This window comes from Melospiza georgiana, chromosome 3 (genome assembly GCF_028018845.1).
Source record: "Melospiza georgiana isolate bMelGeo1 chromosome 3, bMelGeo1.pri, whole genome shotgun sequence".
In the NCBI taxonomy this organism is placed as follows: Eukaryota; Metazoa; Chordata; class Aves; order Passeriformes; family Passerellidae; genus Melospiza; species Melospiza georgiana.
Window position 1 is genome coordinate 98,476,098 of NC_080432.1, and position 27,859 is coordinate 98,503,956.

The following is a 27,859-nucleotide window of genomic DNA, read 5'->3' on the forward strand; positions in this document are numbered from 1 at the left end:
ATAAACTAACTATCTCTTCAATCAGCAACTCTCTGTGCTTCTAATACTTTTCTTTTGGTTAACTGCGTCTGATATGGATCATCCAATTTTCTACTCACATAAAATTTCTGTAATTGCAGAGGGTGGGAAAGAACTATCTTTTCAAATACTTGTTAGCAGCTGAACAGCAGCTGGATATTAGGTAGAATATCAAAACTATATTTTTAGTCTGTGTGCACAAGAAAAAAGGGAAAAAATTGCAGTTAACAGAATCTAAAAAATAACTTTTTGTAAAAGAAAAATGAAGTTTTGGAGAAATTTATTAATACTTTGGCACTGTAACCCTTGAAGTTTATATGATTCCACTGAGATTGCCATGGTTCCCTGAAACCTTAAACATCCAAAGTCTAGATTGATGTTATTTATGGCATTTTTGTATGAAGACACTATGAAAGCTCATATGAACATTTCTCCAACAGTACAGTTTTAATGCTTCACCTAAGAGGTCAAAGCAATCATCTTCTAATCTAACTCTAGAATCTTCTAAAGTAATAACATTTTCTAGCACTTTCTACATACTTATGCACCACCTAGTAGAATAAATACAAATTGATTTCTTGATGGTACATCATTGACTCTTGTATGAAACATATTGTACTTAACACCTAAGGAGCTGGAAAAAATTAATTTCAAGTTAATGAAAATTTCACACTTTCTTACTTGGAATGTGAGAGCAAAATATTAAACTATTTTATAAATAGTTTATTTATAAAAGAAAATATATGTATTAAAAGCATAGGATGTCCTGTAAACAAGTATTTTCCTTACCCTTACAAGCTGGCCTTTCATTGCCTGAGCTCCAGGTTCCATTAGCCCTGCACTGTATGAGTCTTTGACCCAATAAATAATACCCAGGACTGCAGCTGAGCATGACTTGAGCTCCATACTCATTCAGTGACCCAGAAATCAGTCTCCAGACAACGTGCTCTGACAGAAGAGTCTCTATGCTGGGGCAGGTTACAGCTGTGAAGAAAGGAAATGTACATATTAGCATTTTGCCCCTATATTTCTTTATTCCTTACAGGCAGATGTTTCACAATCTAAGACTTAGAATACCATAGTTATCTTGAAAAAAACAAGTTTTAAGAAAAATAATTCTCATACAATGAGTAGTACAAATTGAACTGGAGTTTGTAGTGTATTTTCATTTAGTGGATGTAGTGGAATAATGATATACAGTAATACTCTCTAATGAGTTTTATTCAAAGATTTCAAAGACAAAATACATCACAGACTGTGGTGGATGTAAAAGGGAAAGCAAATATTTTTATGTAATGTTTGCAAAGCTTGAAGTTCTTAAGAAACGTTGCCATAAAAGCTGCTAGCACACATTGAAATGCTAATTACTATAAAACCATATATTGTGGGTATACAGGAAAATTATTTAATTCCAGTTTAGAAGACATTTAAAAAATTATGATATTTAGGAAGACTTTTAGAATTATTTCAGTTCTGTTGTTTTTCATATTTGGTAAGAGAATGCAGTTACTGACTACAGACAAGTATAGTTTATGTTCTTTTTTCAGTTTCAGTTTGATGCTCTGCAATTTAAGTCCACAGAGTCCTTAAAATATTTATGATATTGATATGAATTCTATCTTAATGTTCCTATGACTAGACTAGCATTATCAAAATATTTATGACTCTTTAAAATAGTTTTTTTTTTCTTTTACCATGTTATTCAGAATTTCCTTTCTATAGAAAAAGTCTGGATGAATTACCGACTCTCACTAAGTGAGATTTACTAAGTGAATACATTAGAAAAAGCTACTAGCCCAGAAACAGTGGAGAAAAGCTATACTTCCCAAAGAGAATCAACCAACCAACAAGTAGAAACAGAAATTTAGTTTCTTCATATGTTGTTCAGTGGAAGACAAAAGCCTTAGGAGGAAGTGTGTAAAAATCCCAAATGAAGAAATAAAGAGCATGGTTCTCATTTATGCTACAATTAATTCATACCATGCCACCAAGAAAAAGATTAACAAGCTGGCAAAATAAATATGTAAATAAATATATATTCTATAGACTTCACACTGAGACGAATAAAGAGGTTTTATTACAAATATGAATGTGTGATGGAAGAGACTAGTTAATGCAATCACTGAACTAAAGGAAAAGTGATAGAATCTAAATTCCTGTAAAAATGTAGATGTTAATGTTAAAATTATACATCTACCTTCTCCAATAGTTATGTTAGCCATGGCAAATTTTGGCATCCAGGAAAATCAGAAACACAGCATATCTATGAAGATGTGTAAGTATTTATAAAGGAGAAATAATTTGAAGAACTTCCAATTGACAGATTATAATGTTATACTGAGCTGAAATTGTAGAATATTTTCTTTGATTTTTTTTTTTTTTAGTAGATCTTGGGAAAGATTGCCAGTGTACAATCACTTTGAAACTTAATAGGTCTTCACTTTGGCCTTTAAAACAATATTTTGACTACTGAAGAACAGTATCCCAAATTAACAGAGGACTTCCTACTTCCTAATTTAATTTATTTTGGTATTGATACTAAACTGCATTTCATAGTTATGGAAAAAAATATGAACTATCAACCAAGAAACATTCTTCCATACTTATTGAATAAAATATGCATATTGAAGCACTCTGCTTAACATCTTGTAGTGAAAATCATATAAGTCTTTCAGAAAACAAAACAAATTCTAAATAGGAACTTAATGCCTATCAACTTTGACATTTTTATCACTCCTCCTTCCAAACAACAGTTTTATTGTTTTTTTCAAGCAGGAAAGCAAGTTTCTTAGTTAGTCCAATAGCAAAAATTTTAGTCTTAACCATAGGACATCTCAAGACAGGCTCAGCTATTTCAGACTACGTAAATGAGCTGCATAGATGTTACCTCTACATACTGAGGTCAGTATGCAATTTATTCTTTCTTTATCTATAGATACACCTAAATTTGCAAGAACACTTCACAAACAACTATCAGATTCTAATGTATCAATGTATAATTTCTAATTCAAGATGTTCCTCAATAGTGAATATACTTCTAGGCTGTGTTGATGTAATCAACTAAACCTGCTGCTTGAAAAAATTTAATTTCACAGGGACTGATTTTGATTTATTAAATTCCTTATCCTTCAGGAAACAAAAAAGTGATTATTAACAGATACTTGATTTTGTGCACATGGTGCGAATGAGTGTATCAACTTGCCTCTTATGGTCAGTTTCTTGGAAATTCTGGTCTGGGTACTATTTAAATTCTGGTCTGGGCACTATTGAAACTCTGTAAGGAATTACCTCAACTTCTTGCAGATGTGACTCAGAGGGGAAAAAGAGCTCCCCCACAGGAGCTAGTGGGGCTCACTGACAGAGCTTTAAAGTAGTTTGGAAGGGGAAAGGGAAAATACCAGGCTTGGCAGTGATGAGCGATTGTGTGGTGTGCCAAAATTTGAGGAAAAAAGCACAAATCCCTTAATCTGCTTCATAAGGTGCTGGCTACAAAGTACCAGACTTAAACATTTCTACACCTGCACACAGCATTAAGTAAAACAAAATGAGCTCAAAGCTTTGCCCCAGTCCCAGTCTGATGTCATTGGCAGAAGTTAAAGCCGGTGGGATGAGTCCTGTGACTGGAGTGTCCTTCTGAATGGTTACAGGCTCTTCAGGAGGGATAAGGCAGGGCAGAAGAGAAAAGAGGTAGAGAGGGGATGGCACTGATGTAAGAGAAGGCATAGAATATATGGAGTTCTCTGTTGGCAATGGCTCAGTTGAGAGTTTCTGGATAAGAATCAAGGGACAAACCAATCATGTGACTGTCATTGTGGGAGCCTACTGTAGACCTACAGCTAGGAAGATAATGCCAATGAATTATATTTTGAGCAACTAAGGGACAATTCCAAATCAACTCCTCTTGTCCTTATGGGGGACCTCAACTTGTCAGAAATTATCTGGGAGAACCACAAAGCTGCTACAACCCAGGGCAGAAGATTCCTAAAAATCCTGCAGGACAACTTTACAGAACAGATCCTAAGGGAGCTGGCTCAGAAAGATGCCCTCCTTGATCTACTGCTTGTCAACAGGGAGGATCTTGTAAGTGAAGTGGAGGTTGGTGGCTGTCTTGGCCGCCGCAGCAACCCCAAAGCTGCTGAGTTTAAAATTTCTGTTCACAAGAGGAAAAGCGACAGCAAAACCTCAACTGTGGAATAAGGAGAGCAGACTTCAAACTTCTCAGGGAACTAGTAAGTAAAATCCTCATGGAAAATATTTTTACAGTTGTTGGGATCCATCTGGTAATTTTTTAAGCATTGCCTCCCTAAGGGCACAGGAATGTTGAAAGGCAAGCAGGTCAGGCAAAAGGCTGGCTTGGCTGAACAGGAATCTCCTCTTGGAAATAAGGCAAAAAAGGAAGGTGTATGCCCTGTGGAAGCAAGATAAGGTGTCATGGAAGAATGTGCTGCTTGCCACTGTAGGGAGAAAATTCATCCAGTCAAAATTCAACTGGAGTTGAAGCTGGCCAAAAATACGGTGGACAATAAAAAGAGTTCTGTCAAATATATTAATGGCAAAAGTCAATGTAGAAACAACATTGGGCCATTGCAAGATGAAGACAGTCACCTCACAGACAGGGACATGGACAAGGCAGATGAGCTTAATGCATTCTTTGTCTCTGCTTCAACATTGATAATGCACCAAGGGGGTCTCAGTGCCCTGGACCTGGAGGACCATCACTACGAGAATGATCAAGTTCCAGTCAACCCTGAAATGATGTATGATCTGATGGTCCAGCTGGATCCCTACAGATAGGATTCATCCAAGAATCCTCAAAAAGCTTGGTTATGTCATTGAAAAAGCTCTCTTGATGATTTTTGAGCAGTCGGGAATCTGGAGAGGTCCCAGCTGACTGGAAGCTGGACAACATTGTCCCAGTTTTCAAGAAAGGCAAGAAGGAGGGCCTCGGAAACTACAGGCCTATCAGTCTCACTTCAGTGAAAAATTTTACTCCTTCACTGCTCTAAATATCAAAAGTGAAACCTAATCTTAATGGAAAAGCTTATTTTGGGAAGCATTAAAAAACGTCAGAAGGTTGCTCTTTAAGAGTATCTTGAATATTGTTACTCTGAGTGCAATTCTCTTTTTCAAAGAAAAAAAGTACAATGTTCATGACGGAAAAATATCTCAATTACAGGAGCTTGCTATTTAGTATTACTTGTTACTTATTGCTATTAGTATTATTTTTCAAGGAGCACATGATACTTAATTGCTATTCTTCATCTGGTAACAACCACAAAAATGGGGAAAGGGCATTTTGGACTTACTATTTGGTGAACTTAATGCAGTAATGTGACATACATTATTCAAATATAACCTTTTGAATAACTTCAGTATTAGCTTAAAAATAGGAAATACATTAAGGTGAAGTCATGTACTATATCTGAGAGACTAGTGTGCTTTAAATTCACAAATATTAGTAAAATTAGAAGACAGATTGAAACCTATATATTGCAGAATTTATGAAAAAATATCTAAGAACACAATAGGATCACTGAAGCAAATTGATAGTCTCAGTATGCTGATAGAAAGGAAAAAAAATAAAATGTTCATGTTGGTCAAGATATTCAAACAGGAAAGGCTTCAAAACCTCAAAACAGATAAACAAAAGGATCACGTGGTATTCAGCATCAGTCTGTCAATCCAGTCAGCTATATCAAGCCAATCTGTTATCAGTCTAATGTATCTGGACTAATTAAAAATTGCTAAATTGATGAAATGTTTTACTACAGTTCATTGAATAAGTACTCCATGTTACATACCAAACATTGACAAAATACTTCAAAAAATACTTACTGACCTTAGGATTTGTTAAAGAAAATGGGTATGATGTTCTGAATGTCTTAGCAAATAAAAACCACCAGCACAATATTTACAATGAGTTGATGTAAATCTTCGCTTGTTTATCTTAGCAAATTTGGTTTTGCATTTGTACTACAACTACCTATTTGTACTTAGAACTACTTATGATTCTTAGTTTTATAACTAGATATTTTCCAAACATATTGAAAATTATTAAAAAGGCTAATTTATAAACTTATAAATTATAAAATTAATATTTTTTTCAATTTATTTCTAGGAAGAAAAAGATATCTGAACCATCATTGTTACAGCTCAGCACATGACATTTTCAAAAAAAAACCCATCTACAGCAAAATCTGCAATATGAAGATTACAGAAAAGTGCCATTAGCTGTTCCTTAAAATATTTGATGTTAGATGAATTAGCATAAACCAATCAAGGACCTGACTTAAATATTTTAATAAATGTATTAAAGGAAAAGTGAAAAAGAGCAATAAAGTTATGCAGTTACAGGGACTATCTCAGGCAACTAAAATGTTAGAAGTAACCAGAAACTCAGTATTCTAGGTTATGCATCCACACACTTCCATGAAAAGGAAAGCAGTAAGAGCAAAGGCCAGAGACGTGGATTTGAAAAGTAAACAAATCCATGGATAATGGTGACCTTTGTGAAGTTCAACAAGGCCAAGTGCAAGCTCCTACCCATGTGTCAGGGGGGAACACCAGTACAGGCTGGACACAGAATAAACTGAGAGGACCCCTGGGGAGAAGGACTTGGGGTGTTGGTTGATGAGGAGATTGACCTGAGCCAGCAATGTGCACTTGCAGTCAGGAGGGCCAAGCGTATTCTGGGCTGTATTGAAATAAGTGTGAAAGGTAGGCTGAGAGAGATGATTTTACCCCTCTATTCTGCTCCTGTGAGACCCCACCTGGAACACTGTGTCCAGCTCCAGGGCTCCCAACAAAAGAAGGATGTGGACCTGTTGGAGTGACCACAGAGAAGGCCAAAAAGATGATCAGTGGGCTGGAGCACTTTGATGATGACAGGCTGAGGGAGTTGGTGTCATTTAGCCTGGAGAAAAGTAGGTTTCTGGGAGAACTTAGAGCAGCCTACCAGTGCCTAACAGGGCTAGATGAGAGCTAGAGAGAGAATTTTCACAAGAGCATGTAATGATAGGAAAAAGAGAATGGTTTCAAATTTTAAAAGAGTAAGTTTAGATTTGAAATTCTTCACTATTTGGGTGGTGAAGCACTGGAACAGGTTTCCTAGAGAGGCTGGGAATGTCCCATTCCTGGAAGTGTTCAAAGCCAGGTTAGATGAGGCTATAAGCAACCTGGTTTAGTGGAAGGTATTCCTGCTCATGGGAATGGGTTGGAACTAGATGATCTTTAATGTTTGTTCCAAACCAAACTATTCTATGATTCTAAGGAAGAGCAAAAGAGAAGTCTCTTCCCTTGATCATGTTCTAGGGATCTCTATGAAGAATAACTGAAGCAAGATATTTGTCATTCAATTAAGCTTTCCTAGTAGATATCTGTTGCTTTGTGTTTTCTGTAATTAAATTCAGTAGCCTAATATCCATGATCCATCTGTGTCTTGCACTATGACCATCACAAATCATATTTTTCATGCTTCAAATCTGATGTAAATGCTTTTAATGAAAAGAAAAGCCTTTCAAACATCTGCCTCAGGCATGGTATTATCAGAAGTGCTTTGCAAAACAAACTGCCCTGATTTCAACCTTCATTTTAATAGACATGGGAATAAAAATGGACTTATTTATTTAACATTTATCTTTCTTTGCTTCCCATCAAGTTATGTTTCTGTTTCTGAGGACTAAACACATCTACCCTTACAGCAGCAATACTGGAAAAAACAGGTTGTTATGCAGATTGTCTAAGCTCTCTGCACTTTGCAAGTAAGAAATCTTGGGTAAAGCGTGTCTGTCTCTGAATAGCAATCCATTCTGAAAATATTGATTTTAAATTGTCATGTACATCACTAGCACTTTAATTTAGCACACCTAGATTTAGAAGGAATTGAATTCTTTTTCAAACAACAAATTTTTAGAAAAGGAAAATAGAAGACAAGGAAGTGAAGAAAGTGTTATATATTTTGTTAGTTTATTATAAAAACTAAACAAAATTTTTAATGTTGAAAGTTGTGCTAAATGTTAGTAATTAAGCTATAATTTAAAGGGAAGTCATTGTCTGGTTAAGTTTGAACATTTCAATAATGTGAGCCTTTTTATTTTTTTATTTTTCTGGTTTTTTTCACTGCAGATATAGTGCTATGAATTTAGTATATCTAATCCCCAGACAGTTTATCTGGCCTCTTCCCTTAAAAAAAATATCATTCAAGTTATGTGCTTTGTACATTGTCAATTTTTTTCTGAGAATGAAGCTCACTTCAATTCACTGTTGCACAGCCTTCCCTCTGTATATAGCTTGGAATTCACATCATGTCTGTGAGATCACAGCTGGTTTTGAATAATCCTCTTTATGTACTCTGTGAAATTGCTGTGTACAGTTTTAGGCGCTGCCCTTCAAGAAAGGTGAAGATCAATTGGAGATTGTCCAGAGGACAATAATGAGAGTCACTGGTCCTAAAAGTAGGAAGGAAGAGTGAGAATGAAGCACAATAAGCTAGTTATCTCTGCAGAAAAGGTGACTGAGTGCACTGGATTCAGCAGTCGAGGTGCTGGCAGGGGTGAGCGAGCAGCTCCAAAGGACCCACAGCAGAGCACGGCTGAGCTCTGCAGCCACGATGGCAGCACCTCTGGGAAACTGTGCTTAGGAAAGGGCAAAACACTGCACAGGGAGAGAAGGCAGAAACAAAAAGAGTGAGAAACAGCAGAGGGAACACTAAGGTCACGTAAGAAGGATGTGCTCCAGACAAAAACACCAGAGCTGGTGTTTTGCTACAGCCCAATGGAGAGCACCATGCCAGAGCTGATATCCACACTGCAGCCCACACTGGAGCAGATGGATATTATTTCTTGAAGAATCTGCAGCTGATGGGGGAGCCACACTGGAGCAAGTTTATCTTAAGGTTCAACAGCTCATGAAAAAGACACATACTTGAGCAGAGGAAAAGTGCAAGGAGGAAGGAGAAGCAGTGAGAAGCCTTTAATAAGGGGACCACAACTCCCATTCCTTATCCCCTAGCACTGGCTGGAGTAAGAATAGCCAACAGAATGAAGGTGACCCTGGGAACAGAAGGAGGAGAGTGTTGTTTTGATATTTTGCAACCTTTGTTTTCCAAACTTGATTTCACCTTATTTTAACTGGCAATACATTAAATTAACTTTTTTCCAAGCTGAGTCCTCTCTCTGTCCTTATCTTGACCCATGAGAGTTTTCATCCCATTTTTTCCCATCTGGTTGAAAAGAGAAAGGGAGTGAACAGCTGGGTGAGGTATGACTGCTCACCAAGGATAACCCACTACAATGAAAAATAACAGTTTTCAATCACATTAAGAAGAATAAGTATAAAGTAATTTCTATTTGTCCGCTGTGGATACAAAATGAAAGGGCTTTATACCGCAGAAAACAAGTTTCAGATTATATAAATGCTAGGAAAGCTGCAAGGGGGAAAGTAAACTTTCAGTAAAATTACTGAAAGAGAGTATTCAGGAGGGTGTTCAAGATTAGGTTAAATGACCATCTGTCAAGGATGCCTAGAAATTCTCTCAAACTAACTTTCAAAAATATTTTCTAACAATTGTTTGCTATTAACTGATTCAAATAAATAAAAACCCTTTCATAATCATGTATAACTTCACAATTCTTGCCTCATTTTACTATTTCTATACAACTGGGTTGAATTTTACTTGTTTGAAAAATTAAAGTGCTTATCAAGTTCAGAATCTGGAAGGCACATACATATACTGTTGATTAGACCAAGATTCTAAATTAACTCTCAAAATTTTTACACCTAGTATTATAGCAATTATTAACTTTGAGATTATGTCCTAATCAGTATTTCAAGTCATGTTGAAGTCAGGCTCAGTTAATTATTGCTTTGATGCAGGACAGAGAGAAGTGGCTGCCCAGAGCAATTGAGAGGCTAAGCCATATATTAGACAAGTCTGCACTACATTGGCTTGCTCCTGACAGGAGGCAGAAATGAAGGCTGAAGGAGTCTTATCCAGCTTAGTTATCTGCACTAATATTTTAAGAAATAAATTTTGCTTTTATTAATTTAGACGCAATACTAAAAAAACACAAATTATAATTGCTGATTGTAACTCATCATGGTGAAGGGCATATTATTCATAATAAGAAAATATACATGAAATATCATTATCTAACTATTTAATTTCAGATGTTTTGAATAAGATAAAACAAAGATTTTTTTTTTAATTAAACAAATTTATAGGCCTCTTCTACTTTACTATATGTTAAATGATGATGCATTCCTGAATGGCCATTTCAGGGCATATGTCTATGTAAAACCTAAACATCAGCAGTAAAGAATTTCCTGAGAAAGTTCTGGGGAAATATTCTTTAGAAATACATGCCCACTTACATTTGCAAACAGGCGGCCTCCCTTTGTTGCTCCATAATCCATCTTCTTGACACACTGCTGTTGCTTGCTGACTAGATTCTAGCTTGAAGCCCTCATTACATTCATATATCAATCTACTGCCCAAAGTGAATTCATTACCTATAACTGAACCATTCCCAGGGGCCTCAGGAATGCCACAAGATACAGCTGAAAAGAAAGAAAAGAAAAATATGAAGAATAGGAATTTTGTCATATATATCTTTAAAATATTGTCCCACCACTGAAATAAGAAACATAGATTAGTAATTTTGACATTTCTCATTATAAAAATTGAAATAAATTTTGCAATATATTTGCAACATCCTGTTAAATGTAATGGTATTTAAAACATTGATAAAAACTTAGAAGTGCACCTAATACAGACAAATATCATATAAATAATTATTTAGTTCAATATAATCACCGCAGAGAGAAAAATTGGAGTTAAATTCAGAAGGAGGAAAAAAATTGAAAATAATTCAGTAAATAATTTCCTTCATGATGTAGAAGATTGATAAGCCTAGATACACACAATATTTACAATTCTGAAATAAATTATTCAAATATGTAAATAAAGTTTAAAATATCTGAATAATGTCCATAAGTGAAACACTTCCCTGTCTAGTAATACATTTTTCTCCATCAGTGGGCAGGGGCTGAGCCTCCAGCCAGTGGAGAGAGTAGTACTGGGACAGAAAAGGCAGAGAGAAGCAATTAGGAAGAGGTTCTGGAAGTTCACTTTTAGCTGCTCTGAATCATGTAAGAGAAAGTGGAGAAGGGGAAGGATAAAATCAAATTCTGCAGCTTCTGGGAGCATGTCTTTATATTAGAAGCCATTTTCCACAAGGTGATCACAGCAGGAGTGGTAGTTTTTAACTTCTCTGGTGTACTCAACAAAGTCAGCGTTGGAGTATCTGGTTAAATGCTTTATATTCCCTAAAGATCAGCTGAATCCTTTACCTACAACTAGAAACAACTTTGATCTTGTGCCAGGCGAGCAATAATTGCAAAAAGTTTGTCTGCATGCTGAATTGATGGAAAGTTAAACTCACACTCTACTTTAGTACATCACAAAAAGCCAATGCATTTCAGGTTGTGGTTACTGTGAAGGATTTCAGTGCCCAACGTCTTACACTATGCCTCCACTCATCCTAACGTGCCTTACAGTTCTCTTCTGACTTGTGACAATGTGTCTGAATGCTTTTGATTAAGATTTGACTTCTTGTCAACGTTTTCAGGTCTCTTTTCTCATATCAGAACAGAAATCTTTGTGTTAAATCTGCATTAATTTAATTGTATAAAACCCAAAACTCAAAACTATGATTCTATCCACCCATCCCATGTATGTGCCCATCTGTATATACAGGCGGAACTAATTTTATTTCCCTCTAAATACTCCAAACATGAAATAACTTCAAATACCTTAGTGAAGCAAAAAGCCTTTATTATGCCATTTCAAAACAAAGCAAACCCCCAACACACCAATCCAGGTCTGTTTAGTTCATGGTAGAGCTAATAATTCTGTCAGCATTTGTTCTTCACCTTTAGGAATAACCTTTCTATAGACACACTGAAAAGTTCAAGATCGAGTAGTTTTTATGTGCAAGTTATTTTAAGGAATAAAAGATGTACAATGCCTGGTCACACACAGGTGGGTCTCTCAGTTATGTCAGATCTGATGCAATGTCCAGTATGCTAAAGCACCTCAAAACCTATGCTTACCTGCCACACCTCAGCACTTTAACCCTCAGAGTGTACCTCAGCCCTTACTGTGACCCTTCTTTCCTTAGGTGTTTCTAAATCTTGTACTGCTACATTGTCAGGCTTTTCTCACTGCTGCTTTAGCTACTTATCATAAAAGCAGTTTGGGCATTCTGGCACTGTTTCAGTTAGAGTCTTATCTGTTTAGTTTTTGTATGCTTGTCTCCCAGAGCCTGGGATTGGAATGAACTATTCCTGTTGCTAGAAATTTATCAAGGCTGCTAAAGGCTTTTAGAGCAGCAGTGTTAAAACAAAGCATATCAGCAAGGAGAGTTTCATTAAATAGCAAGTACTTTGAAATTTAAAGAAAGCTGAACCAAACTGACTAAAATGTTTTCTTTGGGGAGTGGAAACAATGATGCTACTGTGCCACAATCAAGTATTTTGAAGCTCACAGCTTCATGATTGTTAAAGAATTAAGAATGGTCTGAGAAAATCTTCTGACTTGAGGAATTGTCAGCATGTTTCTTAGGTCAGTGATTAGATGAGACCGACAGGTTCCAGCTGGGAGATGTGCATGCAGAGTGTTAAAAATATGTCAGCCTTAATTGTATCTATTATCTTGCACAGCAGAAAAATATCCTTCTTCCAATGCAAGGGGAAAAGCCTTTTATCTAGAAACAGATGTAGTTATAGTTGCTCTTTCATGTTCCACATCAGACTTGCCTTTATTTCTTATTAAAACCAGAAAATTTAAGGTGTATGGCAATCCTTTAAAGTATGCATACACCTGCATTACACCAGTAAGATACTTACATATAATTTATCATCAAAGTATGCAATTTCATTACATATAGAAATGAAGCTGAAGAGTGCATTACAGGCAGACATGCAGTTTATTTTCATACGCTGGAAAATCCCTAAAGTTAATCCACAAGCATTCATCATTCAGTGACCTGCTTCTGGCATTGAACAGAATAGTGCTGGAAAAGGCATTTAAATACCAAGAACTGAAGTTAGACACAGAGAAGTCCCTAAAAGCAGGATTCAAAACAAAAACACACTCAGTGGCTTATGCGCACGATATCCAGTTGGAAACATTAGAGAGAGCATTGACAATTCTCGGACTTGGATACATACAGAAATAAAAAAGGAAGTGAAAATGGGATTTGGGGTATAAAAAAATCTGTTAAGAGTGGTCATCTAGTCTATTCTCCTATCACAAGTCAAAATTTTACTTGACCAATCTTGATCTTATTTGTTTTTGAAAGATCTCCAGTGATGAAAATTTCACACTCTCCACAGGCAATCTCTTCCAGTATTTCACTATCTCCTCTGAGAAAATAATAAAAAAAGAAAAACCTAACTTAGGATCTTGTTAAAGTAAGGTTAGCTGTTATTCCTCTGTCAAGAAAAAACAATTATTTCATTCATTTTGGAACTAATTTTAGCTTATTAAAACATTGATTTTAAAACTATCTGATTTCTCCTTAAATTTCTGGATTTTTTTTAGTCTATAGTAATACAATTATTGTTTTATATTCTGAAGTATGGTCACTGGTTTATAAGAGATTGCTGGAATTTGGTATTTTTAATTTGCTACTTACCTTACATTTTAAACACTGTATGCAAAAACGAACATTTTTGCATAGTAATATTTACCAAAAAGGTAAAAGGCCCAAGCCTAATTCCATGCCCAATAACACAAAACACCTAATTTTATGAGGAAGTAGCTTGGTGGCTTCAGAGTCACAGGTCTTGTGCAAAATGCAAACAGGTATTTTCAAGCCCATTCTCCCAGGGCAGGCATGGAAAACAGTCATGGTCTTGGAATAATCTTTGTTCAGTACAGCAAAAGGTACAAAGTTCTCTAACTCCACAGTGTACATCTATAGACTTCAAGAACAGAGGTAAGCTTAATGACAGTACCAGAATCAGCAATTTAAGCAGGAACTGTTGGCATCAGCTAAACTTTGTATCATGCTTCTGTCATAAAGAGAGCCTTACCAAGTACTTACAATTCAGATGAGAGCTTCCTTAAAGAAGGTACCTCCAGTTTTCTATTATAAACCTACCAGGTAGTAACTCAAATAGTGAAGAGCAGCCAAGGGTTTTTCAAGGCTCTTTAAAATTATTTTAAGCTCTTTCAAGAATGAGTGGGAGAAATGAGGCAGAACTAAGTCAAGAGCTGAGTCCTGTATAGGAAGAACAGGTGGGGTAAAGAGGGGCATTTGCTCATGCCCCTGCTGCACCCTGGCTCCAGACACGTCTCAGCCTCCAGACTCTGGCAACCCAGCACTGCTGAGCCATACTGACCCTGACAACTTGCTTTCAGTTTTTCAGTCCAAATGCTCTTCTTGCCAAGATTCTCTTATATTTTCTCTTGTCTTCTCCATCTCCAGCCTCAGACCTCTCTTCCTACCCCCCTCCAGCGTGGCAATCCATACATGAGCTAATCAGCAGCTCACAAATGTTGCCAGTAGCATTTCTGGGGCCTTACTAGTTCCTCTCAGCAGCCACTTACTTTTATATAAGAATTGCTATTTTCTCTCCATATCTCTTTTGAATGTAGCATGACTCATGTTTTCACTTCACAAATGAAATAAAAGCAAAAACAGTAAGTTATAATTTCCTAGATAGGAGTCAAGTTTTTTATACAGCACTCAGGACATTATTACAACATCTGCATTTGAGAAGATGAATTGAAAATATCTTCTGACCCCATCAGATTAACTTATATTAGATGTTTTCATATTCAAATTAGATTTTGTTTAATAGATCTGCAAAAAAATAATTACCCTTTTTGATAATATGATCAAACTTGATTTCAAAAATTAATTCTGGCAACTTCAAGTTATTAATTACAAATGCAACCCTGTAGGACTAGTTTTACAGAAATTTCTGAACTAATCAAAGGGTTTTTGATTTAGAAAGACCCTATAATGAAATCCATGAGCAGGACCAAATGTGTAATTTTAAGTAATTTTTAAAGAGAATGCATTTTGATAACAAGTACTAAATAAATTTTGAAATATGCTCTCCATTTCAGAGTTCTTTGAATAACATATGCCTCATTCAGACATACCAGTTGGAATAATTGTGCCAGAATTGTGAAGTTATATATTAAAATGAGGAATCTTACATTTATAAGAAATTTATTGTAAAGATTAAACAACCTATTTTGCAAATATTATTTTCTCCCATTGTTTACAGAAATCTACATACCCACAGCCATATATATGGATGAAATTATAAATACAGCTAAAAATTAATGAAAAAACATATTTGTGAACATGCTAGATTGCTAAAATTTCAAAGCTCCTTCTTGCAGACAGTGATAAAAAAAGGGCAGATACAATGTCTGAAGTATTTTACAATTTTCTTGAGTACTCTGTAGTCCTGTTCAGAATCTATTACTTTCTGAGGCTCTTTTACCCTTGCTTATCCACTATCAAGTCCTGGGATGTTATATCAAGTCCTGCACATCTGTACATTTTCACTCCTCCTTTCTGTGAATTATTTAATTTTGTCCTTAAAAGTGGGGACTTTTTTCTTAAATTGTTTAAAGAACTTTTTTCTCCATTCACAAACCTCATTATGTTTGGACATAATTTTCAAGGTTAGAATGGCCAATTTGAAGCACTTTCTGTGCCATTGTGAACAGAAAATTGTGAACATAAAATGTAAAAACTAAAAATGTAAAAGAAAACTTGACATTATACAGTTCTAACAAAAGAGAGAAACTACAAAAAAATATTAACTATATAAGAATTTTTATGTGCTGAGTTGTATTTTCATTTTACAGAACTCTGCTATTTGAACAATAGTGGAATTAGCAGTAGAAAGCTAATATAGTCTGGCTAGATAAGCAGCAGAAAGCTAAGGGATTCAATTGCATAGAAGTTGTGACAGCTGAGGAATCACAAGATTTTAAATTCTAGAGAGAAGTAAAATACAGGGCCTCCTTAAATTTATTGTCCCAGCTCCCCCAGTCTAACAACTACACACAGAATACTGTCTCCATCCTCACATGCTTAAAGTAACTGAGGTCCAGACTGAGATGAAAAAATTTCTTTACTTTTTAAAAAAAGACACCTGCCAGATCGCCAGCAAAATAGCTCCCAAAGTTTCAGCAACAGTATTGACCTGATCAAATACAACAGTTTAGGCAGATGGGGCTTGTTTTTTCTTTTCCCATTGTTCCCGGAGATTGTTAGGCCTCCAAGACATCCTGCAAGCCTAATACCTGAAATATCTTTCTCTACTAGTGGATGGAGGAGAGGTAAAACACCTCAGGACACTGAAAATTACACTAGACTTTCATGTTTAAGCAAATGAATCAAAACTTTATCCCACATACAGATTTTAATTTTTTTTTTTAATCTGGAACAAAACTTTATCCTCCACTTTGCTGATCTCAAGCTGTAGGCCTAGTCATTATTCCAGGTTCTTTAGTTCAAAGGGTCTGAATTTTCAATGCCAGCACCAGAAACAGCACCTAAAATGCAGTTCAAGTCCAAAAGCAGCATTTGTCCCTAAATTTACTTCACATGCAGATCACACACAGATTCTCCCATGACTTAGTGACCTTCAGGAAGATCAAACATGATCTTTGACATGTCATATCAAATCATATATGGCATATATGTGGCATTATACCACATAACAATATGGCATATGAGATTAGAAGACATCTTGGGTTCTGGAAGCACAGATACACAGGTCCTGCTTGTGGCACACTGAAAGTTTGAGTTTCTCCCTGAACTAATAGGGACATAGCCACATGGCCATTCTCAACAGGAAAATGCTCATCCAGAAGAAATACTTAGCTACCAAATTATTCTGTATAGAATATAGGAACACTGTTCCTTCAATTTCTTCAACCGTAGCCAAATTTCTGCAGCTTTTTACTTTTCTTACAAATAGCACACTCTCAAGAGTAAGCATCACACCAAATCTCAGCTGGGTTTTTTTGTTTTTTGTTTTTTTTTTTTTTTTTTTTGTTTTTTTTTTCCCTGTAAATCACAAAATAAAACTTTCATACTTCCGTCTTATGGTCTTTTTAGAAATATCTGAACCATCACTGAGGTGGAACATCAAGCAAAATGTCTTCTTGAAGAAGACATAAAAACTAATGTTAATGTCTTACAAAGTTAAGAACAAGTAATTGCAAGTTTTAATCAAGCATGTTCTTAAATATGAATGCTACTATAATTTCATGCCATAAATAAAGTAGACAAGAAGCAGACACATTAGAATAGGTCATATATGACATGGGTAGAATTTGCAGCCTTCTTTCTTTTCCCCAGGTCCCTGATATTATCACAGAATCATAGGATTTTTTGGGTAGGAAGGGACATTAAAAGTCATCTGGTTCCAAACCCCTGTCATGGGCAGGGACACTTTTCACTAGACCAGGCAGCTCAAAGGCCCATCCAGCCTGGCCTTCCAGGGATGGGGAATATACATTTGACAAACAGTAACAACTATTAGCAAGAGCAGCAAGCTGGAGTAGAACCTGGTTCAGCTTCAGGATAGTAAAAACAAAACAAAACAAAACAAAACAAAACAAAACAAAAACAAAACAAAACAAAACAAAACAAAAAAAACCAAACCCCCAAAATAGAGAGAAAATAAGTTTAAAATTATGTCTTTAAAGAACTGGTTATAAAGTTATTTTCTAAAATAATAAAGCAATCCCTTATAACTACTGATTTTTTAAAATGTTCTGCAATACAATGTAATAACCTGTGGTCTGTTTATAGGTATGTACATCACTAAAAAATAAAGTACTGAAGACGTACTTTTCATTTGGTCTGTATTTGACTGCATGCATAGTTTTTAATACTTCAACCCTGCACACATGAGATACACAAGTCAGTGTGTGTTTGGATCAGGTCATGATGTCAGTGTCTCTCTTGGCATACAGCAGTATTGACAATGCTGCATCTTTGTTTTGTCAAACAGCCTTACCATGAAGTTACAGAAGCCTGCTCAAGAAGAGAGCATTATCTTACCGTGGCAGATTGGCACAGGAGAATCCCACTGGTACATTCCATTTTGGTAGCGCCTGCAAGTCGCGTTGTTGTGACCAATCATTCTGTAGCCAGGCTTGCAGTAATAGCGGACTTTGCTTCCTGCAGGACCACCCGTTTTATTTATAATTCCACCATTCCTCAGGTTAGGGTTTAAACTGCAATAAGGAGCTAAAAACCAAAAAATGGACATTACTAAAAACAAATCAAATGCACTTAATGTACAAAATTAAGATTATTTATGACAATGTAAAAACTTTGAATGTCACTAAAATCAATTCTAAAACCTTTACAGTACTTTTGGTTCCTCAGTGAAGATTCAGACTACATATAAAGAAACATCATGAAGTTCAAAAACAAAATTTATAATCAAAACCAGTTTGTACTGCTTCACATAAGGAAGCTACAATCATGAAGCATATAGAATGTTCAGTAAGTTTGCTCACACTTAATAAACATTCTACTTCAAATTTGATAACTGCATTTAAAATTATTCTTTGAGCTACACAATATTCAAAAACATATAGAAACAGCTTTATTAAAAATTTCAGTGCACTTAGACATGTACGTCAAAGTTTAAACATTTTGTCAAATATGTTAAAAATTTATAAGACAAATAACCTTACACTGATTCTTCAGATGCTTTTTTTCAGATTAAAATGCTGTTAATTTTTTGTACCTGTTCTCTCTTAGTTATGGGCAAGTATATTGACTTTTACAAAAAGCATGTAACATAACTGATTGCAACTTCTTAAATGTTCAATTTACACTACATATGAAGTAAGACAGAATGTACCTGTTTGAGTTTTGAAATGAAAGTAAGCCTTGCTTAACTTTAATCACTACTCTACTAATATTTTTTGCAGAGGGGAATTCATGACCAGCATGGTCCTCGAGAATCTGTTACATAAGAATGGATTTTTTTTAATATATGCTGAATAAGCAAAAGAAGTACAATTTTTTTGTGTCAAAAAGTGAGTAATAAAGACCATTTCCCAAAATAAGGTTGCATTATCTTCCTGTAAGGATGGAATATGGATACCTGAACTGGACCCAGATCAAGCAGAAGTGCAGTATAGTTTGACACACTGTATACAGAGTTGTAACACGAATCTGTTTGTAGAACGCAAACATTTATCACTTGATAAAAGCAATATTAAAAATTACCTGGACTCCCAGCTGATGTACAAGTCACTGCATACTGGAAGCAGGTATGCACTATATCAAGTTTACTGATATTATCTTTTCAGACGCAGCATGGCAGGATCATGGCTTTCTGAAAATAAACCTGACTGCACATCCACCACTGAAATAAGCCTACAAACATTCTTCACAGAGAGGACACTGTTGAGCTCCACTGAGAACTAAATGTTAATACCAATAAGACTGAGACTGCAACTACTGTTGGAATACTCCCTCCATGATACTGAAATGTGTCTTAGATAAACTGTGACATTCATTTTAATTTCTGCAGACAATTATCCAGTAAAAGTTGCTTTATTTTCACAAGTGCATAATTACAGGTTTGGGTGCACAGCTTTCAATTTTTAGCTCAATTTTTAAATTTTTATCTTTAATGTATATTTTGTCACCTGATGGTGCACCTACTATATCAATTACCACCTAAAGAAGAATGCTTTTGTTCATTGACAGAGATCATAGAGTTGATTATATTCCTAACCAAAACGTTTCCTTTAAATGTCTAGATTTAGATGCAGTATATCAAAGACAATATTTCTAGTAATAACACCCAACATAAGCAGCAAAGCTAAGTCCAACATTCAAAATACCAAAAAATATTGTTATCTGTTGAAATTATGCTACATAGTTCTCAATTAAGCAACATTATTTCTACTCAAAATGTTATTTCTGTACATTCTTTTGCTTGGGGATTGATTGAAAAAAGCCTCTGATAAATATTAAAGAAAAAAATTAAAACTAGAATGAAAATTAATAAGCCAAGATGGTCCAGTAAAAAGATTTGTTTGAGGCCCTGTTCTGTGTCCTTTATAGGCATGGCGACACTCACTCGTCTGCCTAAATTACATTAATTATCAAATTACTCTTTAGAAAGGGGACTTGGCATTTAAAGAACCACAATAAAAATAGCTTTAATTTTCCTTTTAACATATTGAAGAATAAATAAGATTGTTATTGCAAAACGAGCAGGTTAAGATCTCTAAAATCAGCTGCAGTAACCTCTTAAGTGCTATTTAATTTTAAATATATAGGATCTTAAGAAAAGATGGTGAGTCATAAATAAAATATGAAATTCAGAAAAAACTCCAAATTTATTACATCAGTACTGCAATTTTAGACATAAAATATTTCTCTGTAGCCCAGTAATATTGCATAAAATTTCTAACTGTACTGTTTTTCTGTATAGTATTGTCATGTCTCCTTTTTCCTATCTCCTCCTATAACCATTTAATATGGACTAGTAATTCTCTTATTAAACTGCTAACATTGTTATTCTAACAGTAAATTCTTGGCTAGATATAAAAGAAGAGGTCTTTTAACGCATAATAGATTTTTAGCGTAACAGGTTAAACTTCATGTTCTGATTGCCAGGGTATTTATTGCCAGGCTTTAGCTGTGGCTGATAACAACAATAAATATATATGACTATCCAGAGAGAGAAGCTTTAAAATGGCATGAAATATGGGATATTCAGGCTGCTGAAATGAACAGAATGATGTCAAAATACTGAAAATTTCTTGGGAGCCAAAGGGGAAATCTATCAGTCATAATTTTTGCTTATGTCATAGCAATTAATAATGCCTTGAGCCCAAAAGCATTATTTGAGCTCTCCAGTGAATCAAGTGATGTTCAGAAAGGAGCTAGGCAAAAAAAAAATCTTTTTAATTAAGAAATTTATAGAAGAAAACAAGAAGGAAGATTTATAGAAGAAAACAAGAAGGAAAATAGCAATATCACTCAGAATTTACTTAAACATCCCTTTAAAAATACTTAGTTTCTAAAGTTTATTGTTGCAGATATTCTACACAAAACTATATCCTCCTTTCCAGGTGAGGAAAGGATGAGTCATCATTACCTTGATGACTCCTGTGTATTTTCTGCTTTCAACCATCTCTTCAGCCTACCATTACTAATGCTTACTTTTCCTGACAACCCAAGGTGGGTGAGTGGCAGCAGCTTCATGGACCTGTAGGAAATAGGGAAGAGGTCTGGAAACCGAGATGCCTCGGTAAAGCTTTGTGGTCATCTGCCATTGTGAAAGCCAAAGACAGACTTTAAAGTGTGAATATAAAATTAACAGGAGTGTTTTGAGAATAGGGAGGTTATAACTGGAGAAAGGAGAGAAAGAGTATTCGAGATGAAGGTGCTGATTTAAGAGCCATGGGGAAGAGTAGCAATGACAGATTGTGCAAAGAGATGAGAAACAGGAAGGGAGGGACTGGAGACCAGGAGAAAGCAATGAAAATGAGAGAAAAAGAAGTACTTGGTTAGCCATTAGTAGTGGTACCAAAAGGATTGATGAATCAGAAACTGAGATTGTTTTCAGAACAAAATATTATTCAGTGAAAGAAAAAAAAAAATAAATCAAATGAAACTGACTAGTGGGACACAAAGAAAGAAAAGACCATAGACAGAAGACAGGAAGGAGGAGGATAACAAATTAGGGGTGTCTTTGTGAAGAGGAAGAGAAATCAAGATGTTAAGCTAGGTGGGAAAAAAAGATAGATAAAAGTTATGTTTTCTACCACTAAAAGTAGACTGTGAATTGTAGGGAGGGCTGGAAAAGGGGTGGAGATAAAAGAAGGGTTGAGGAAGACAGCTAGACTGTCTTGGCAGAGGCATTTTGACCATAATGGATATAAAGTTTGGGACAAAAGGCATGATGAATGAGACTTCATGAAGTGAGGTAGATTCCTTGAAGTAGAATGAAGAGTTCACCAGGTAGTACAGAAAATTTCCCATGTATCAGAAAGGGGCTGTGCTCCCCAAGTGCCAAACTTTACACTTTCATGACTGTTAAGAGTGTTTCTGACACACATAACATACATTTTGCCATGTAAACCGTGTATGTTTGGATAACTTATGTTATCCAATGAACATTTTAAACAAAACATTCATCCAACCTAGATCAGATCCATCTTCCACTCTTACAGAAATTCTTGTTAATGACATTTTAAAGTAGTAGCAAGTCATTAGCCATCAACAAGGTTACAGGTAAGCGGTGCCTGTAATCCACATCCATGTAAAAGTCCTACTAAGATTATAGTACTTTGTGCAGCCATGACAGCATGATATGTATAGAAAAGGCTGATACTCCAAGCTATAATGTCTAAGCTATAAATAGCATGAGAAGAAAAGTATTTTAAGCAAATTATCTAAAAATTCTGAAGATGGATTTTTATTTTACTCTGAAAAATACACTTGTTGATACAGTAAAGGAATAGTGATAAGTCTACATACTTTTTAGTAATTTTTAATCTGTTCTTTAAACTGAACTCCCTTCAGAGCCCAGGATGAAACACACATAACTTCTAGGATCAGGAACTGACATTAACAGAAGAACCACACAAAAAGCAATAAATAAATGTCTGAAGACCTGAAGTGTAAGCAAATGTTTGAAGAATGTCAGACTGAAAACTACATATACTGTAAGCTGAGTGAAAATTTTGAGCTTAAGCATAAATCCATACTGTGCACTCATAAAATACTGCAGCCTTGTGTCAAGGACCACTGTGATAAAATGCTGTTCTTCCAGCCAGTTTCTGGGGGAATTTGTCCTGGAATCCTATGAGGCTTAGCTGAAATAGGTGTAATCACACAGGAGTGCTCTCATCTCAGAATGACAATGTTTTACCACAAAATGTGATAAACTTCTATGACCATTCCACTGACCGAAGCAACTTTACAGTTACAGGTTTAATTTACTTTTCCAAATGACATATCATCCATGTCCTTTCAGGACCTCTTAGAAAACAGTGTATTTTGTAAAGCAACATACCGAACATTTTCAGCTCACTTATAATCAAAACATTCAGCTAACTTAACATCAGAACTTTTGTAATTTGCCACTGAATACCGACAGGGTAATAGCTGACAGCTAAATGACATATCACTAGTCAATGGATGTGTGGACAGCAACACCTATAAACACTGATCTTGTATTTGCAGGACCACACTCTAACAAAGCATATTCTCTTAATAGCTGGAACATTAAAATATTTATGTTGAGGGGATTTTTTTGCCGTTTGAGACACTCTGTCTCAGGGAAGTTCAATTAAATGACTCCCAATTACAAATTAAAATTCTTTATAATTCCATGTCCAACCTTCCCAGATGATTTTGTAGAACTCACTCTCTACAGGGAATCTATAAAATTTTATCAAAGAACTAGTCTTAGCAAAGGATTTGATTTCCCAGCAGTTTCCTTGATCAGTAGTCAAAAAAACTAATATGGAGAAGATATTTGTAAGTATTCACAGAAACAGCACTATATTTGAAATTATAACTAAATAAAAAAATTTCTTCATATACCATAATGATTTGTTCACCTTACATGCTAGATTTTATGTTGAGAAATAAAAAGTCACACCTCAGTACACTTATAAATTTCCCTTTTGGATACTTAATTGTCTTTGTCATATTACTGGGGAATCTTATCTCTTTGTGATGCTATTCTTTAAATATCCTCTGTAGAAGAGGGCTATTGTCATACTCACTTTATAGATAAGAAATCTATCGTGGACATTGCCTAAAGTAAGTAGATAAGGACACATAATAAAACTAAATATATGTTTTCTGATTACTAAACCATTTCCTTAATGAATGGACCATCCATTCCATATGTTAATTTTCATTTTAAAATGTACAGGATCAAAATTGAGAACAATACTCAACCAAACCACAAAAAGGGATCAGGCTGTCATTCTTTTTCTTTTGCATTTTATTTTATATCTAACACATAAACAACATGAAAAGACAAGATAAATTTTCAAAGGCCTATTCCCTCTTTAGTGATATAGTTGTGAATGTTTGCAAAATAAATATCTGACTAAATAACCTGCTATTTATATGACAACTATTCTTATTGGTGGTTAAACATTTATAAATCATCCTGAATATTTTTCGTGATTCACAGTACTTCTCTGTGACCGTCCTGCTGCGCAAATCACCCACCTAAAAGTTTACAAATTGGAGAAGAAACAATTATACAGAGTCTGATGAAATTCTTCACACAGTTCCCTTGTCACTTCTAACCATCTACTGGAAAATGTAGACAAACTAATCAATATTCTTTTTTCTAAATTGAAATAGAGAGGGAGTAGAAACACTTGTTTAACACGTCCAAAGCCTAAAAATAACAAGAAAAGAAGGGTGAAGAATTAAGCTTCTCGCAATTACTTAAGAGGTTAAAAGAACATAATAAAAGTGTGCTGAGTTGACCCTGGCTGGATGCCAGGTGTACACCAAAGCTGCAGAATTGCTCCCCTTCTCAGCTGCGCCGGGGACAGAAAATATAACAAAAGGCCTGTGGGCTGAAATAGGGACAGGGAGAGATCATTCAGCTGTTACTGTCATAGGCAAAACAGACTTGATTTGGGGAAATTAATTTAATTTTTTACCAATCAGATCAGAGTAAGATAATGATATATCAAACCAAATTGTGAAAAGCCTCTGCTCTGCCTGTTCTCCCCTTCCCCTCCTCTTTTCCCAGGTATGCTGGTTTGTCTAGGATAGAATTCATGTTTTTCAAAGTGTTGATAATACAGGGAAGTCACTGTTGAGCAAAGCTTACACTGAGTCAAGCTCTTTTGTGCTTCTCACACCATCCCACCAGCAAGGGGGCTGGGGATGCACGGGGATTTGGGAGGGGACACAGATGGGACAGCGACCCCAATTGACCAAAGAGACAGTCCATAAGATATGGTGTCATGACCAACAAACAATAAAAGCTGTGAGAAGAAGAGGGAAGGACCAGTGTCGCAAGTTTTGTTCAAATCACCATTGAGGCTGGTGGAGCCCTGCTCTCCTGGCGATACCTGAACCCCTATCAATGGGAAGTGGTGGATGAATTCCTTATTTTCATTTGATTGCAAATGTGCAACTTCTGTTTCACCTATTAAACTTTACCTGTTTATCTCATCCCACAAGTTTTCTCATTTTTATTCCTCTTATTCTTTGCTCCATCTTGTATCTTGCTTTGGGGGGAGTAAGCAAGCAGCTGGGCGGGCCATAGTGGTATGCTAGGGTTAGAGAGCAATACAGGCTTCAAGGAAACTTGGCTTTGGTGCCTGGAGCACCTCCTTGCCCTCCATCTTCACCAACTGTGGTTTCTGCAGAGTTGTCACTCATATTCTCACTCCTTCTAGCTGCTGCTGAGTATATATATACATATATATATATATATATATATATATATATATATATATATATATACACACACACATATACATATATATACATATATATTTAAGCGTGTTATTGCAGAGGCACTACCACTATCCATGGTCAGCTGCAGGTCCATCTTGGAACCAGCTGAACCTGTTTTTTTGGACATGGGAGAAGCTTCAAGCAGCTTCTCAAAGATGCCATACGTGTAGCCCCCCTGCTACAAAAACCTGGCCAGTTAAACCTGAGGAATAAGAAAAAATAGTGCCTCTGGCAGGAAATTACAAATTAGCTTAGTAACCACTAGACTTATTTACTTTTGAAAGAATAACCAAAAGTTAAGCAAAAGCCTGTGACTGTTGTAGTGGCAATGTCAATTTGAAAAGTAGCAAATGAAGTCCCCATCTGGTTCCCAAGTCCATGTGCCTCCAGAAGATATGCCAGGTACTGGAGTGCACTTTCATTCCTTCTACCAATAATTAAAAACAAAACAAAAAAGATTCATCTACCTTTTCTTAGTTATACTTTTTCCCTAGCTTGCTTGGGTACGAATGTGTATGCAGGGTTATAAATTATTGAGGGACGCTAGGCAGATATTCTGTAGGTTAATAAAGAGATCATTTAATATTAGGCATTAGTGCAGTTAGGAAATGTATAATTTAGACTAAAATCTAAGCTAGTGCATGTATAATATGTCAAAGCCCTTAAAAGAATACCCTTCTGCTGTAATGCCTCAGCTTTTTTCCACTGAGATTTAGCAAAAAGTCTTATACCACATGATAGCAAACATAATATTAAGCAAACAGCTTACAAAATTAAGGCTGCATGCTAAAGAAGATATTAAGCATTCTCATAAAAGCTTCTAGCAGCTTTTAACAGTGAACAAAATTTGTAACTACAACTGAAATCTAGCTGTGACAAAATGAGAATTTACAAAATTTTGCGCACAGGCATAGCTGGAGAAGAAGGGAAAGGTTATGGGAGGGCAGTAATTCATTTCAATAGGATCTTCATCATGAGGAAGCCTGCTGGCTCAGTCACAGCTGCCACAGTATCAATAGCCTTTTTGGGATCTTGTATTTTTCCTCCTTTGATGATGTTGCTCTCCCTCATTAGGATTCAAATCCAATTGTTTATGCTGCCGCTCACTGTTACTCTTCTTTCATGCTGATTATTTCCATTGAATCTCATGTAAAATGGACAGAAGTTTAGAGAAAAATGCAGGCACTGACTGTTAGTGAAGCGGAAAAAGCTAAACTGTTGTTTGTTCCTAAAACATAGCTATAAGGATTGCATATCTCTCTCCAGTTCCCCAATTTTATTGTTAGTCACAGCTAGTGCCATAATAATTGATGAATTGAGCCTAGCAATTATAGACCACTTCTTCAGTACTGCAAAACATGTTTTGTGTGCATGCAGGTTCAAAATATTTTGCCATTCCTCAAAAATCAGCCTCCTTAATAATTTGATACTTACAAACCAACATTTTCACATGAAGTCTATTCATGTAACCTTGATATTGCTTCCTCACTTTGAATTAATGAATGAAGGCCCACTCCTCTCACTGTCACACATTTGAGGGCTACAATGTGACAGGTTCTCTTTGTTACCTCTTGCATATTCTCAATCTATCTGTTAAGTCCTGCAATTGCTTTTTTACTATAAAAACCTATATCAATATCCAGTATGCTTGAAAAAAATTATTTTCTCCATTCCCCAGCTTCAATTTGTCTGTAGTAATTATCCAAAAGTGCAGGTGAAGATGATGCTTTTAGTGATTTTTTTTCCTGACTGCAAACAGTTTCTACTTAGTTCTTAAATCCCTGAAACAATCACAATTATGCTCTGAGCTGGGCCCTGATCTTATCTTTCAGTAATAAGAGAAACTTCCCAGAAATTTGACAGGCAGAGCATGAATGGTACATAAAAGGAGTGAGCTTCCCAAAAACTGTCACCCTAAGAACATTTACCATGACTAAATGGGATATACCTGGTACTTCATGAAGTGTTCTGCTAAAACATGCTTAGTATTCCTTTCTCTACTTAATTTTTATTGACAATATTTAGCCTCCAAAATTAACTCACAGAACCTTTACATTGCTAATCAAGTCCAAACACAGAAGAAGCAAATGTTAATGATAGCAATTATCACCTTTCTCTCTCACACATACTGTTCACATAATGTAAATGATCCCTCAGCCAAGCCTTTTAGTAGCAATATGTCTGTAGATGTATGTGTGGGAACATCATAAACAGGCTGCAAACAGAGTAAGGGTTGATATGTCTACACATAACACATAATCCAGTACTGCACTATATTTCTTCTCGATGTTTGTTATTAATATGGGAAA

The 27,859-nt window shown here is 35.6% G+C and overlaps 1 protein-coding gene across 2 annotated transcripts in view; it reads right to left on the reverse strand.

Annotated features, from left to right (window-relative positions):
- The window catches only part of CSMD1 (CUB and Sushi multiple domains 1), a 1,052,613-nt gene that overhangs the window by 60,718 nt on the left and 964,036 nt on the right, over nt 1-27,859 (reverse strand). For both annotated transcript variants that reach the window (XM_058020501.1, XM_058020500.1), the window contains exons 49-51: nt 18,126-18,314; nt 10,390-10,575; nt 808-1,002 (exon numbers count right to left, since the gene is read on the reverse strand). In XM_058020501.1, the coding sequence (XP_057876484.1) occupies nt 808-1,002; nt 10,390-10,575; nt 18,126-18,314 (570 nt within the window). The remainder of the gene's footprint in view (nt 1-807; nt 1,003-10,389; nt 10,576-18,125; nt 18,315-27,859) is intronic.